The following is a 16656-nucleotide window of genomic DNA, read 5'->3' as shown; positions in this document are numbered from 1 at the left end:
TCCGTAGAAGCTGGGATCTGGAAACGGGAGGAATCGATCGTAAAAGAAGGCAGAGGCTGAAATTTTTCACAAAGTAGATACCAAAGTCAGCAAGGGTGGGCAAGCGCTGTGACACGAGTCACTGCAGCCACCGCCTTGCCACGTTGCACGTGGGGATGTTTGTTTTTAGTCAGTGCATAGTTCTCATGCAGATTAGACTGCTATGCTTTGATATTCTGTCAGGAAGCATGATAGTAAGTTCAAAATGTCACATTTTCCAGCTTACCTCCCCTTCACTGGCTTGATTTTAAACTTAGCACCATGTGATGGTTTTGCAACAGGACAAATAAATATCTTTGCAAAGGAGCAGTGACACTGTGATTCATTACAGCTGAGCACTAGAGAGTGGCTCCAGTGTCTCCTGCCCCTTCGTCCAATGACTTTCCTTCATCTCTCTAAAGTGATGTCATTTATACTAATTTCCCCAACTTGGCGAAAGACGTCTTCCTTCTGCTCCGCTCTCGGCTCTGACTCGGCACCGGAGAAAACAAAGGGAGAAGCGGCAGTGTTTTCACTCATCAGTTTAGGGCAAGGGGAGGCCGCTGAACGGGGCCCACAGGGGTCACTGGAGTGCTCTCTCTGACTCTGGCGCGATTGTTCTATGAGTTCTGTCCGTTCAGCGCTGCCATGAATCACATTCTCAGGCCTCTAAAATGATTGAAAGTACTCGATCTGGGGCTGATTAAAGATACCCTGCTCAACGCCTGAAGAATTCTGCCCCTCTTCCCGCCAAGCCAGTCAATTTGGATTATTTCTGACCCCTCTGAACTTGCACAGCGGCCCGGTCTGATGGATTTGTATCTCAGAGGGAGGTGGGGGGGAATTATCTCTGCCCAGGAGAATTTGGACAAACGTGAAGACAACAAAGGCGTTAGCATAAACAGCTCAGCCTTCATTCAACCCTGTTTCCTGATGGAGTGGCAGAATTCCTCAAAGTCAAAATCCAAAAATCAACTCTTGGCAGGGAGGGGAGGGAGGGGGAAGCGAGACAAGGGAAGGGGGCAAAAGCAAGTGGAGAGAGTCTTTGTCTCTGATTCTCTGGTTCTCATTCTCCTTCTTGAACAAACTTTGGAACATGTGTCCAGGTTGGATGGGTTTTTGTCAGTTTAATTTGTGTTTTTGGGGTTGGGGGCATCATGACAGTGTCGGCTGCTGGTGAGTCTGAGCTAGTGGCGTCGTGTTGGTTCGGCTGGTTGGATGACATCTCGTCCTCGTTTCTGTTTGGTGGCGTGAGCTTCACATTCAGCTTCCTCCCACCCCCCTCCCTCCAGCCCCGCCCTTAACTGGGACTCTAAATACCACATCCTCCACGCAGGCCTCCAGTGGGATCTGAGTTGCTGCTCATAGCTACAAATTGGTTCATTTATTTACACAGTTCATTCTACTTCCTGCTTCTTCTTTTTCAGAGGATGAGGATGTAGCAAAGATGTAGCAAGATGTTACTTTTGTCTGATTGTGCAAACGTTTTGTGTCATCTGGTTGTTGATGCTCAGGAGTGATAAAACCTGACAATCTGTGGTTGCTGTTACCCATAACACCTTTTTCTGGTGAGCCTGAGCCTGAGCCTGAGACTAAGGTTGGTGGTTGAACCAATTGAACTGATCACAGCGGTGGGCCTGGACTTTCTGATGTTAAAGCTGTCCTGGTCCGAGGCTTACACCACGCTTGCTGATGCAAAGCAAAAATCCTCCGAAGATTGTCTAATTTCGGTTCAGCCTTTGTAGTTTTCATTAACACATCTGTCATTGTTAGTTTGTAACCATGGAAACAGAGACAGCCATTACATTGTTTTGGGTGGGTGCTATTTCAGGGGTTCAAGAAGAAAGTTTGAAAATCAAACGAGTGTGTGGAGGAGACAACCTGGTGACGCTGAAAATTATGGGAAAATTTGAGGGAGCTCAGCTCTGAATCTGCTCAGGATCGTGTGGCTCTGAAATGAAAATAGGAGCTTAGGTGAAAATGGAATAAGAAAAAATACGCATACTCATGTACATGTACAAATACTCATGACTCAAACTCACCCGCCAAGTTACAGGGCAGAATCGTCATACATCAAATGTCTTTGCTTTGCATTTCTCTGAGTGCAAGCGTTTCTTAGCCAATCGTCTCTGAGCCTTTCAGGGAGCAAAAGTGATAATGAGCAGAAACTCTGATAAGACTCGATCTGTTGTTGAGGCTTGTTGTCTTGATGCATGTGATGCCAAGATGAGCAGCGGTAGATGTGTTGGAATGATGGAGATCCAGCTCAGGGGCAGGCTGGGTGAGAAGGAGGAGGAGGAGGAGGATGAAGAGGAGGAAGCGATTTTGTGGGCCAGTGAAGAAAGAAACATATGGAAAAGAAAAAGAATCATGTTGCATAATCAAGCTGTTTATTTTCCTGCATGGAATGGTGAACACAAAAAAAGATGCCTTGATGCAGTTATAGTAGGGGCATCCTTTGGCTGGCTATGTCATTGTCTCTGCCTAAAACTAATTTTTTTTAATGCATAAAAAACGCTCGGTTCTTTTACCAGTTTTCCTCAGAATTACCTAGATTTAGCTTCATCAACACTGATGCAACAAATAACCTTCAAACAAAGAGCATACTGTAACATCCATTTACAATGGTCTTATCACCATAGCGCCCTATACTTTTTAAGTACAGGAATATGCTATACCATCAAAGAGGAAATGTCCTTAAATACATACAAAAAGGAAAGCAAAGAAAAAGAAAATAAGGAAACAGGAAAGTTTTCAACTTAAATCCAGTTCCCAGAAAACAAACCAAACCAGTTCTAGTAATGTGGCCTCGATACAAACAATCAGAAAATTCACAACACTAGTTTTTCCTCATTTAATCAATGTTACAAAAGTCCTGCATTATAAAATAGGGCAGCTTTTAAAATCAGTGTAATTAATAAAACTATACAACATACAAACCAACTCCCTGTCAGGCCGAGTGGCCCTTACTGCCTCCCATCTGTTAAGAGCTAACTCTTTACTGCGTCTCTTCGCTGCTGTACCATAACTAAATAACACACATAACAGAGGAACAAAACAACACACTGCCCGAACTATTGCTTTTATAGTCTTTTTCATTTTTTCTTTCTTTAAAAAGGGTGCAATTTTGTCGTTATCTTACACACACAGCCAAAATTTGCTGATTAGATGCTCGGCTGTTTCACAAGGATTTTGTGACACTTAAAAAAAATGTCCGTGCAATTTTTTTTATTCCCTTCGCTCTTTTTAAGCCCTGGAAGCTGTATTTTTATTTTATTTTATTTTTTTTTATTACATACCTTTTTCATTGTCATTTATTTCATATTTAGTGCAGATAATTAAGGAAGTAATGCCCAACTCATGGCTAAAGGGTCGGCAAGGACAGAGACAAATATGTCACACTAAGGAAACACACAACCCACACAAGTGGAACTACTAAACCATCACAGCCGACAGTGTCACGTCACTGTCTGTTAAATTTGTTAGATGGACTGAAAGCACAATGGCTAAGCAGTTGATCAACTCCCGCCTTTGCCGTGTGGGGTGGGTGTGGCCAAAATGCTGCTGGGTTGGCTGCTCTGTGCGATGGAGAAGAAGTTGGACTTGTTTAAGGCTTGTTTGTGTCTAGAAACGAAATGAACAACCATTTAGGAAATGGAGACCTGAATGCAGACTTGTGGCCACCTGGTAGATTATCGAAACAGGAGGGAAGGATAGAAGGAAGAAAGAAAGGAAAGGATCCCCCGAGCGACAGCGTCTCAGCTTGGCTGTAGCGGCACCATGGGGCTGGCTTCACTGTTTTTAGGGATTGACTACGAAGCACAACACCAGTCATGTGCACGCTAACTTTGGTTGAAAGTAAAGAGAAGGGAAAAAAACTGGCAAAATAAACAATATAAGACAAGGTAAGTCAAAGTGATTGCAAGCAAGAATTGCATATTTGATGTCCTCATCGCTCATATGTGGGAACAAAAGCGGAAGAAGAAACAAACCAAACAAACAAAAAAAAAAAAAAAGACGAAGAAAACTTTGGACTTGAAAATGAAAAAGTTTTTGCTGTTTGGAGATCACAGCAACAGATGTGAAAGACCCCCCAGTAGACGAAGGAGAGGATGAAGGGGGTGGGGGGCTAAACATGATCAACTGGACCAGGTAGTGTTCAGTTTGGAGCTTTGTCTGCTCCATCCAGACAGTGACATCCTGAAATTTAGTGAAATGAGTGAAATGTCCCCAACAGTGACAGAGACATTTTCTTTCGTGAACAAATAAAAACATTTGTATTTTTTTCCAATCACTACAATTTTTTAAATCCAATAAGTTTAGCATCACACTTAACTCTACTTAGGTCTTTTTTTTTTTTTTAATTTGCTAACAGTAACTAAACCACTGTAGTGATTAAAGTGGACCGTTAGCAAAGCTGAAAGAAATCATCAGCTAATGTTGAACGCCATGTTTCAGCTGAGAAAATCTGCTTCAAAGAGTCTGAGCTTCAAGGTGACCAAAACCTTTTAGCACCCAAACTTAACCCTCAGAAAAACTGAACTGTTTAGCTCGTAGACTAAACTGTTGTGGGCGAGAAATAAACTGCATTAACATTTAACTGTTTTATCTGCTATGCATCAATCTGTGTGTTTTAGCTAGTAGAACTGCTAGGGAGCAAGACAATTAAGTCAGAAACAGTGAGCAAAAGTGAACCAAACCTAATGGGACCTGAGAAAACATCAACCTGACTCAAGGTATCTAGCCATTGAAGTGTTGAATCTATCCCTTTTTTAAGCCCTTTTCTGGCTAAACTAAGCTCAGCTCATTTGTTCGCTAACAGCAACAGTTTCATCTGAATAAATAGAACAAACTGCTCAAGGCTGATCAGCTAGCTCACCCCATTAAAAGTGCTTTAGCAACTTAACTTCTAGCCAATGCAAAGTCAATACTGTTTTGCTGAACTTGTGCCAAAATGAGGTTGATGATAAAATGAACCATGCTGATGATTCAAAGCGTGTTAGCTGCTGAACTTAACGTCATTATTATCATTTCACTAAATCTGGAAGTGTATTCGCTGGTCAGTTGGGATCTGAAGATGGTGGACCTGGTTGTGGCTGGTGTAGATTTCACCTGTGAGTACTCTGCTCAGGGGGCATTTTGGGCTGGGGGGCCAGGGGGGTTTACTAAGGGTTAGGGTGTTTGGTGATACTACAAGTTCACCAGCAAGTGAATCTGGAGTTCACAGCATTCCTCTTCAGCTTTAATGTTTTGACATTAACTGCTCCAGTTACCTAAAAAAAATCTCAGGTGTGGAGGGTGGAAGGAAAAACCAAGAATTACACAACACTCTCCACATCAGGATCCCGCTCCCACTCAGCACTGGACCGGCGCTCAAGGCACATTGATCAGGAACTACTGTTTTCGTGCAATTTGATAATGTATGGAAGAAGAAGGGCATCGTGGTACTGAAAAACAGAATCAATCTACTGATGAAGGAAAAGCAAGGAAGCAGGATGGGGAGGCGGGAGGGAAGGAAGAAATTAAGGAGGGATAGATGGAAGGGAGGAGAAATAAAAAGGAGAAAAGCCGAGAAGCGAAGAGAGCTGGTTGTTTGTGAAGGAGAGAGATAGAAAAGGCCTTGACAGGACCAAACTAATGGCGGCTGCTGGCAAGTGCCTGATGTTGGGTTTACAATAGAGTGTCTTTATCTCACTAACTACATCATCTATGGAAAAATTTGTCACTAACACTAAAACATGCAGATTTTTTTCTTTTTTTTTCAACCTTTTTCACTTAAATTCACTTTTGTTCAACGCTGGATGGTCATAAGAGTGTATGTGTGTGTGTGTGTGTGTGTGTGAGTGTATATATATTTATATATATAGTAAAGGAAAGGAAAAACAAAACTGAAGTTATAACATAATGGTTAGTTGCATGTGAAGGGCTGGGCTGTCTATTTGTGGACAAATGCTTCCAGAGAGTTTTCCTCGGCTCTGCCTCTTTATCACTAAATCACACCCCCTGATTACACGCTTGCGGGCCGTGAGCCACCTGCAGCAGTAAGTGCTTTTGACTGGCCAGGAGCTCTATGAGTCCCAGCCAATCACTGGGCAGCCCGTTACCGGGTAGCACCCGTTAAAGATTATCTTGCCTACAGAAACTGGGAAAAACGTGTTTAGCTTAAATTCACATGATCTATTTTCCTCCTGATTTTTAACTCAGGAGGTATGTCTCCAATTACTTTTTTTAATGTAAAGAAAAGGATGTGCTCATTAAAATAAGTTAATCACTTCGGGTTTTTTTTTTTTCCTTCAAACAAAATGAAAAGCAGCAACTGAAGCTGCACGAAAAGCTTTGAAAATGATTGTTTAAAATAATGATATTTCTTAAAGGGATTTTTGTCCTACCATGCTAAGCTAACAGCTTTTCAACATGAACAAACAACAAATAAAAACGATAAAAGTGAATACAGCTCCCCTTATTTCTCACAAGGCGATGGTTTCTAGTGTTGTTGTCTTTTGTACCCCAATATTTTAGAGTCCCAGAGGTGTGAGCGGACTAGGAAGAAAAATATATATTTAGGTATACTTTTCAACAACTGTTTTATCTTACAAAGATATTTAACTATCCAACAGCTAGCCAACAAAATTGCACTTTCCTCATGATCAATATTCCACCGGTGAAGTATGAGTTGCTCATCTCTCCTGTCTGCCTGCCTTGTATTAGACACCAATATTTTCCTGCCCCCCGCGCGACCACAACCACCACAAGCCCCACCCCTCTATGTGTAGTTCCTGTTATAAGTGCAGTGTGTTGGCTCGCACCCCACCGCCTTCCCATCAATTCAGGTCCTTCCATTAAGCATCTGTCTCTGTCCTCCCACCTTTACCTGCACCAACCAGAGGGTGGGGCCAAGAGAGGGGTGGAGTCCATCTGAGTAGGTGTGTGAGGGCTCAGGTATAGGGGGTGGGGTCTCCACAAGGGAAGCTCTGGAATTCAGTCTTGCCGTGTTCCCAAAGAAATGAAGGCTCAGTCCCCTCCCCTGCACTTTTCAGCCTGGTCTGGTTTCTGAAGGGATGGGGGGACTAAATATTGACACCGACATGAACCATACGTCTCCAGGGAAGTTTCAAAGAGACAGTTTGTGGGTTGGGGTGCGTTTGATCCGCTGTAGCCATGCTGATGCTGCTTAGTCTCTGTACGGCGCTGGTGGGAGCGGAGTCAGGCGCAACCAGGTGAGACGGGGGTAGGGGCAGGACAAGAGGGGGCTCTCTGTTGCAGCTGGCATCAAAGGTCAAAGGTCGAGGAGTAGGCTGCAGCGATCTGTCGTACAGGTGAGTGGAGGATGGAGCAGCCTCTGGAGTCGTTATCCCAGGTACCACTGTGGAGGAGGAGGGACAGAGGCGCTGTTAGGAGCTGCTGCACTGACCACGACCATGACCGGGACCAGGACCGTGACCATGGTCATGACTAGGACCAGGACCAGAACTGGGACAGGGACCGGGACTAGACCAGAGCCAAGACCAGGACCATGACCCTGACCCGGACCAGGATCAGGACTAGGACTTAACCAGGACCATGATCAGGACTGGGACCACGACCAGGACGGGGCTGAGGCCTAGAAGCAAGTCAGAACACAGAGTGAAAAGTCTGCTCAGGTCAGCCAGGAGGAGAATGAATAAATCAGGTCCATGTCTTCAAATATTTGATTTGAACGATAAATTTATGGACACACACGTCTGAAAGTTTTAAGTCACAGATAGAATGACCTGAATCTGAATATATGGAGACATTTTAAAGAAAAAAATACTCCAAACACTGAATTTGGAAATTCAAGATGGTTAGTTACGGAAAAAACTATCCTAAATATTATCCTGGGGCAGTTTCCATGAAATGATTCTGACTCCTTCTCCACAGAGGATGGACCCCTAGAGGTGTTGGAGCAGCTGTGTGAAGATAAACTCTCAGGGCCTTCAGTGACCCCCAGCCTCCTGCAGGGGGCAGCATCAGCTCTCTGATGCTGACTCTGATACCTCAGATCTCCAACTCATGACCTCCTTCCTCTGCATCAGGGGAACTTTATGACACTCTCCCACCAAACTGTGTGTTTGTGTGTGTGTGTGTGTGTGTGTGTGTGTGTGTGTGTGTGATCCATCTCTGATAGGCTGGTATCGATCGTCAAAGGTGCATCGGTCATGTTTCATGACTCTCTTCCTCCTCTTCCTCACTGGCCCACTGAGTTCAAGTTCATCCCCGCCTTACATCATGTCTGGTTGCCACGGACAACCAGACGGCCCGGGACGTGACTACCATCGCCAAGGCAACCGCATCACCCATCCCACCCCCAGTTGCCCCACACCCTTCTGCAGCCCGCCCCTCTTTCCTCTTCCTCCTTTTCTTTCTTTACATTCATCCCCTCTCCCATCACGCTCTCTCTCCTGCTGTCCTGCCCTGCACTGCTTCACACACACACACGCACAACCACACTCACACACACACACACACGCGCACAACCACACTCACGCTCACACACACACACACACACACAGGTATTGATTTGGAGTGAACATACACACACTCAAGAGATTGACACGCAATTTAGAAAATGTGTTTTTGAATATTGAATGCAAAGGAGAAGTTTAAATAAAACACATGGAGGTGAATAGTGTCTCTTTACGTGTTGGTGTGTGTGTGTGTGTGTGTTTTCCAGGGTTTCTGTGCACTCAGACTTTAGTTCAGCTCCTGACTCGTTGTAATTCTATTGCTGTGTGTGTGTGTATTTGTGTGTAGTAGTGATAGAGGAGAAGACTGGAAGGTTAGTTTTTAATCAATACAACTTGCTGACGCTGGGACTTTTCTACCTCACTCTCTCGCTCCCTCTCTTTCCCCCAGTGTCTCACAGTGTCTCCCGCCCTCTTGCTCGCTCCCTGCACTGCAGCTCCACCCTCTGTCCTGAGAAGACTCAGAGAAGATGAAACTCTCACTGGCCAGACAGTGTGTGTGTGAGAGAGAGAGTGTGTGTTTGGAGTAATGTTACCACACAGCGGGCTGATGCTGACAGCTGTGATTCAGACTGGAGATACTCATCACAGAGACAGAGAGGAAGACGAGTGGATGTCTCAGAAACTCATTTTTAACAAAGTGTGTTATCGAAGCAGTTATACTATAAATATATATAATAATATTCTATATAAATAACATGTTTACATATTTTTAATTCAGCTACAGAATCAGCTCTTTCTAGCCCTGCTCTCTTGCGATGATTGATTAATGACTGCTTTTCTTCTGTGTGTTTATCCATCGATTCTCATCCTCCGATAAAAATTGGTGAAATGAGCTCTAGAACACACATACAAGTAACTTTCTGTGTTTAGTTTTTCTTTGGTTATCCTGGTTTACAGTGTTTTATCTCGAAAAGTGCATTTTTAGTTTGTGGTTTTCTGAGCTACCTTCCCCTATTACAGAGAACAGAGTTTTTACTGAGTCACAGTTAGAATCAGCTGATTCTGAATATGTGGAGACTTTCTTAAAAGTGACAAACACAAAAAGAAAGCAAAAACAAAAAAGTGAACCAGAGCAAAACAATGTGCTTTGAAACATAAAGAGCTGCTGTTTCCCTGTTACTCTGCATTAATTAGATTTTAGACAGCTTAATTTATTCTGTGATTCTGGGTTTTTTCTTCAGACTTTTATAAATATACATCATCTATTATTTTGTTTTTACGGTTGTATTGCAGTTTTATTATAAACTATTCCAGAACTGCAAGATGAAGATGACAAAAAAAGGAAAAGAAACTTTGTTCGGTCAGAATCTCATCAGTTTATATGAACCTTGCTCAACCTCTGTAATCTCTCTCGCTGGTAGGGTTTCTATGCCTCCCACCCAGACCTGTGTTGTCCTGAGTCAGCACCGCGCACGCACACACACACACACACATACACACTTTAAGAGCGTGTCGGTGAGTCATGAGGTGGGCGTGGTGTTTTTACTGCATGCGTGTAACTGTGTGTGTGAATTTCACCTTGAGAACTGTGCAAATAGGACATAGAGATGGATGACGACTACATACACACACACACACACACACACACACACACACACTAAGGGGACAGTACCCTCAATGCAACTTCTGCTCCTCAGATGAAACCTATAACACACTCATTGATCAGGTCATGACTATTTGTTATATTTGTTGTATTGTAATGAGTATAGTGTGTGTGTGTCTGCGTATGTATGTGTGCATATGTGTGTCAGTTGGCACAATGATGTGCCAACTCCCTCCCTCCATTTTCGTCTCCATGGGCGACCGCCACTGTCGCCCACAGCAACCACCACGCTGGCTCATGTGGGCACGACGCCCGCTCTCACACAATGGCGGTGCCATCTGCCCCCACTGCCCAAAAACCTACACACACACCCAGGAATGCACAGACTGTCCGGTTGGTCACCATGGCAATGAGAGGAGGCAATGTTTACTGTGCTATTTACTGTGCCATGGTCCTCGCTCTCCAACAGAAGCCTAATGTGGACCGCCCACGGTGACTTTTGTTCCCTGTGTGTGTGTTCTTTTTGTATGTCCTGCACTGAGGTCATCTTTTTAATGCCCCCCCCCGGCCCCTCGCCCCCTGTCAATCTCCTGCTTCTCTTCCTCTATATTAAACAACATCAGCGTAATGAGGACAAAAATATCTTCAGTTGCCAACGAAATCGTCCTCAGTCCTTAAAAAGTCCTTATCAAAACATTATCACAAAGACCTCATTCCAAAAACAAAATTACTGAGATGTCCTCACTCCCCAAAAATGTCCCCCCTTTCCTCTAATGTCTGCACTTTCTAAGATTGTCTTCATTTTCCAAATGTTCCCAGCTGTCCTTCCTAACATTCTTGAATATCCCAACATTAGGAAAATGAAAGAATGTCCCTTCTGAAGAAACATCTCTGTTTCTAAAGACGTCGCTAAAAAGACAACATTGTTTCTTTAGAGACCAAAATCAAATCCAGGTCCAGGGGGACAGAGGGGGAATAAACAGGAGGAAGAGGAGGGGGAAGAACACCTGGCTCATGTTTTCACTGTGTGTGTATGTGTGTGTGTGCTTGCGCGTGTGGTGCCTGCAGTGAAAGAGGCCGTCAATTTATTGACTCCGTCACAGGCCACCACACACACAACCACACACACTCACACACACACTAAAGCAGTCAAACGCGTCTTGATTGTCAAGAAGAGGACTCCCTCTGTGTGTCATCTCACTCCTTACTCTGTATCTGCGAGTGTGTGTGTGTGTGTGTGTGAGATGAGTTAAGTCAAGGCTACCCAGTCGTTACACTCAACATAAATCAGCTGGCAAACAACCCTGAGCGACAAACACACATACACACGCACACATACTCTGTTAAAAGTGGATGTTGCATTCACTAACCACCCGCTCTGCAGGAAAGCATCACTTTCTCTCCCTAACCCGGCGGCTGAAAACAGAGGCCATGAAACCCCCTGCGCCTTGGCTGTCATCTCCGGTCATCAGTTTCAGTTTACTTGCTTTTCTCGATCAGAGTTTAGGTTGAATGAAATCACCAGTCGCCATGGTAACAGCAATGTTTCATTAGCAGTGAAACAAACAGAGTGAACAGTAAACACACACATGTGGCCAGTCGTATGTGTGTAGCAGAACATTCCCTCAGTGGGATTTGTTCCTGAATGTGGAGGAGAAGATCACATTTGGGGGGTAGACATCAGCGTGGAGTTTGGCCTGCAGGTCCGGGGGTATTACCTGTGGTTGCTGAGGGATGTTAAAGCCAGGGTCTCTGGGTCCGACGCTGACGAACCGCTGGGCTGGAGATGTAGTGGGGGTGGAATAGGCTGCACGACACAGACAAACAGACATTTAAGAACTTGTAATCATTTGAATGTTCAATTTTTCATTCATTCATTCATATCCAGACTAGATACTTTGGACCAAAATGACCTCACTTTTAACTTTAGGTTTAGGCTGGAAACAGCGGGAAGCTGTTAACCTCGCTCCGTAGCTTCAAGAACCACTGACAGATAATAAAATTTGGACTGATTTAGGAATTAAGATCTGGGTCAGAGTGATGACAGAGATTTATGATCTCAGCCGCTGGTTTCCAGAGTGCAAGCGACTTAAAACAGCAGCATTAAATATAAGTGTAATAAATATATATGTTCATGTGTTGATGAGGATAAAAAGGATTAAATATTATGGCACCAACTCCATCTGTTTTTGCCAAGTGACAGACCCTGTAGTGAAATATGATCCAAACACAAAAGTGTCTCACCCAAAAAATTAGATTAATAATTACAAATTCAGTTCTTTCTCATGTTGATTCATTTGTTGTGGAGGCGTTTCTGCCTCCGGGAAAACATACTCTGGTGCTTGATGTGTAGTTTCCTGTGTTCTGCTCGTGGACAGGTAGCAGAAGATGACATTATATAATTGTGATCACTCACTGGGTGAGGTGGGCGAGTTGCCTCCCCCCTCAGTGGAGGAGGTGGAGGGTGGCTTGGCGTCGACAGGCAGTGGGACGGGACGGGCCATTGGGGGAGGCGGAGGGGGAGGCAGCATGGGCGTCGGCAGGAAAGGGTTGTGTACCTTTCCCTGGGAGCTACCATTAGGCTGAGGACAGGGGCAGAAAGAGAGAGAGCATTAAATCCAAATATATACAGAAACAGGAAAACATCAACAGGTCAGTCACATGATTCCCTCTCTACTCTGAGTGTCTGCGTGTGTGTTTGTGTTTGCGTGTGTGTGTGTGAGTGTGTGTGTCAGCAGTTTCCCTGCCTGGTCATAAAGAATTCTGCTGCTGTTTGCATTTTATCCTCCTAATCTATAAGTATAACACCACAGACTGTCTCCTCTTCCTCTTCACAGAAACGCTCTTTATTTCCTCACCAGCCCTTTGCTGTGTCTTTGGCTCTCCTGTTCACATGTTCATAAGCAAACACCTGTTGTGCCGCGTACATGTCACTTCCTGTTCTTAACCTTCCTGGTTATCTGGCTCCTTGTTGTCCCAGGCGGTCATAGGAGTAAACACAGATTCTCACACTTTTTTTTCATGCACTGGCAGAATCAATGTGTTTTGAAGACACCAGAATCCAGAAACCTGGATTCTGGTTCAGGGGCCTTAATCATGAAGCTGGATTACGACACCCAACTCTCTTTTTGTTGTCTGGCTTCCCTTACCCAGATATCCTGATCGGCGGGTCTCACGAGGCTGGTTATCAACTGTCTAACTGAGCCCAGGGTTTTTCCATCTAGATCAGTGTGTAATCACATAACAGTGGCAGGGTTTTCTGCATATGACCAACTGGACCATACAGAAGACACAAAGAGCTGCATATTTCACAATGGAGGAGAAAACTATAACATTAAGGAAATATGAAAACTATGAATCAATAATTCAAGCAAAAAGTAACACAGTTGCCACTGCCAGAAGCCACAAAGAATGCTGGGAAGAAATCGCTGACTTTGTCAATGCATAAATTACCGGGATTATAATATTTAATCTCCACCACATTGGTGAGATTTTCTGTGTGTGTGTCATAAACGTACATTTCTGATTGTTTTTTTTTATATTGCTTGTTGGACAATTTTAACCTAATTATTTCTCCCACTTCTAATCAAATCAAATCAAATCAGATTTATTTGCATAGCGCCAAATCATAACAAAGTTACATCAAGGCACTTTACATATAGAGCAGGTCTAGACCAAACTCTTTATACATTTATTTAAAGAGACCCAACAGATCCCCCGACGAGCAAGCGCTTGGCAACAGTGGCAAGGAAAAACTTCCTTTAAGAGGCAGAAACCTCGAGCAGAACCAGGCTCAGGGGGGGTGGCCATCTGCCTCGACCGGTTGGGTTGAGAGTGGGAGGGAGGGAGAGAGAGAGAGAGAGAGAGAGAGAGAGAGAGAGAGACAGGCATTGGAGGGGGGGGGGTGTAGGCAGGAACATGTTGCTGCATGAAGTTCATGGAGTTGAGCTGTAATACAGAATTCATGCTATATGGGACCAGCAGGTGTTGCAGGAAAGTTCTATCACACAGATCAATGGGCTGGTTTGGGAACGAGCAGGCCATTTTGCAAGAGAACAGATTAGTCAGTAGGCGATCTAATATGCCTGCTGAATTCTTATCCTCAATTTAACCTGCTCTGGGGGAGGTTAGGCACTCCGTGTTAGTTACCATGGCAACATACCCCGATAGAAAGTAAACCACCTTTGTGAGACTGAAAACCCGGGGTTAAGCCTGAAGTTAACCCACCTAACTGATATCCAGCTTTTTGACACAGGCCTCTGGTCTGGATGGACGTGTTCTTGTCATTTATGAGCAGATCTGTGGTGGACCAGATCTGAATGAGGGCCACTGCGCTCAGGAGGATCTTTGTCACATGATGATTTATCAGTAACTGACTAACGCGAGATAATCAGCTGAATGTGATGTGTTTGGGTTTACTACACCCTACTACTACCCTTTTTACTACATAGGCAAAAAAAAAAGACTGTGTGTGTGAGTGTGTGTGTGTGTGTGGTGGGCTTGGTGGGCCGGGGGTGGGGGGGGCAGTGTATTGATTCGGTGTCTAGACGCAGATATATCAACTATCTCACTGCAGACAGAAGGCCACACACGCACAGACAGACACATACACAGACACACACTGCAGTGTTTCCTGCTAGTGATCCTTCACAGAGGCTGGAAAACCCAGCTCAGAAGAGTCTTTGTGTTCATTCATTCATTCATCTTCTGACACTTATCCGTTTCCGGGTTGCAGGAGGTGCTGGAGCTAACCCCAGCTCACTCTGGGTGAGGGCGGGGTCAACACACAGAGACAAACAACCACTCACACTCTTATGGACAATTTAGAGTCATCAGTTAACTCAAACATGATGTCTTTTGATGGTGGGAAGAAACCGGAGTAGCTGGAGGAAACCCACACGGGTGCGGGGAGGAACATGCAAACTTCTGCTGTGCTGCCCGCTGAGTCTGTATATATATATATATATATATATGTATATATACATACTATGTGTGTGTGTGTGTGTGTGTGTGTTATAAGTGTGTGTGCTTACGTTGAGGAAGCCCACCTGTCCGGCCTGCTGGGCGGAGTCAGGACAGACCAGTTGGACAAACTCCTTGAGTGTCTCCTGGGGGTGATACCTGATGGCGGGGTGGGAGAAGTAGGAGCCAGGCTGCTGCAGGATGGGGGAGGAGGAGAAGTGGAGGCTGGAGGGTGGGGCGTGGGGGCTCGCTGTGGGGGCAGGGGGTGAGGAGACAGGGGAGGGAAGACATACAGAAAATTATTAAGAGAAATGAGAGGGTGTGGGAGCGTGGCCTAATATGCAAATCCACAATGACAGACACGACAGAGCAAGTGAAGCAATGACATCAGACCACAATGCACTTCTCACACAGCTGTCAGTCAAAGGGAGAGTTGAAGTCGATGGACATCGTGTTTCTGCATTAGCTTTTCTTTCCTCACTCATGCTCGAATCTTGTTTCCTACTTTCCTTTGCTTGCCTCCTTTAGTCTCGTGCCTTTCCTCGTTGCTTCTGACTCCTTCACTGTTTCTTCTTCTTTCTCCTCATTTTTATTCTCACTTTCTTTCCCCCTTTCTACACCTTTCTCATCTAATTAAGGCTCTAATTGGTCTAATATTCTCCGATTGGTCGTTAGTGGACGAGGCCTTGTTAAGGACTGCGATGTACAGCGCTCCGGGAAGAGAGAGAGCGAGACAGACAGACAGAAATAGAGAGACATTAGAAATGATAGTGGTAAAAGGAGAGAGAAAGACAGAGGGGTAGAGAGACATTTAAATATAAAAAGAGAGAAAAAGAGAGGGAGGGATGGATGGAGAGTTAAAGCTGCTGCACTAATTCACTTAAAGACTGCTGTGATTTATCACTCTGACAATACACACTGACCTGCTGTGTGCGTGTGTGTGTGTGTCTGTCTGTGTGCAGCCTGCAGCCAATGTATTTACAGTAATCATTAGATGGATGACTTTCTCTGGTCCCTCTCTCTTTCATACACTCACACACGCACACACACACATACACACATGCATGCACACACTCACTCACTCACACACACACACACACACACACACACACACACATTGAGATACTGTGTATTTGCATTAATAGAAATTATCTCACTCATTGTGCAGGCATGCACAACCACTTGTGTGTGTGTGTGTGTGTGTGTGAGTGAGTAAGTGTGTGCATGCATGTGTGTGTATGTGTGTGTGTGTGAGAACAAGTGTGTTCCACCTCTTGAGCAATATGAATTAAACATGTTCTGCTAAATTGTGTACATTGTGTACAGATACACAAACTGTGTAGTTTTGTCCAAAATATTCTCATATAGTGTGCTTGTGTTGTTTTCGACAACACTAGGCAAGCTGATTCCTTTGCTTCCAATCTTTATGTCAAGCTAGACTAATTAGCAAAAGGAAAGTGTGTTTCTGAAAAGCTGACCAATCGCAGTCTGAGGTTGAAGTTAAAGTCCTCGTTTTGCAGGAAAAGGCTCCTGTTGTGTTCCAGATGATGATAAACAGATTTGCGTTTGTTTTGTTGTTGAAACTGTGTTTCAGACAGTCACCTCTTAAGTTCTTGTCCTTCAGCTCATCAATAAAGGTCAAATTCA

At 44.4% G+C, this 16656-nt stretch overlaps 1 protein-coding gene across 1 annotated transcript in view; it reads right to left on the bottom strand.

The window, feature by feature from the left end:
* Nucleotides 1-2386: 2386 nt before the first annotated feature.
* The window catches only part of nfia (nuclear factor I/A), a 79032-nt gene continuing 64762 nt past the window's right edge, over nt 2387-16656 (bottom strand). Inside the window, exons 9-12 of the mRNA XM_029499748.1 lie at nt 15081-15259; nt 12464-12629; nt 11766-11854; nt 2387-7381 (exon numbers count right to left, since the gene is read on the bottom strand). Coding sequence (XP_029355608.1) covers nt 7367-7381; nt 11766-11854; nt 12464-12629; nt 15081-15259 — 449 coding nt within the window. The 3' untranslated portion in view covers nt 2387-7366. The remainder of the gene's footprint in view (nt 7382-11765; nt 11855-12463; nt 12630-15080; nt 15260-16656) is intronic.

The sequence above is a fragment of the Echeneis naucrates genome, chromosome 4 (assembly GCF_900963305.1).
Source record: "Echeneis naucrates chromosome 4, fEcheNa1.1, whole genome shotgun sequence".
NCBI lineage: Eukaryota > Metazoa > Chordata > Actinopteri > Carangiformes > Echeneidae > Echeneis > Echeneis naucrates.
The sequence above is the reverse complement of the archived record's forward strand: the minus strand, read 5'-3'. Positions and strand labels throughout refer to the sequence as shown.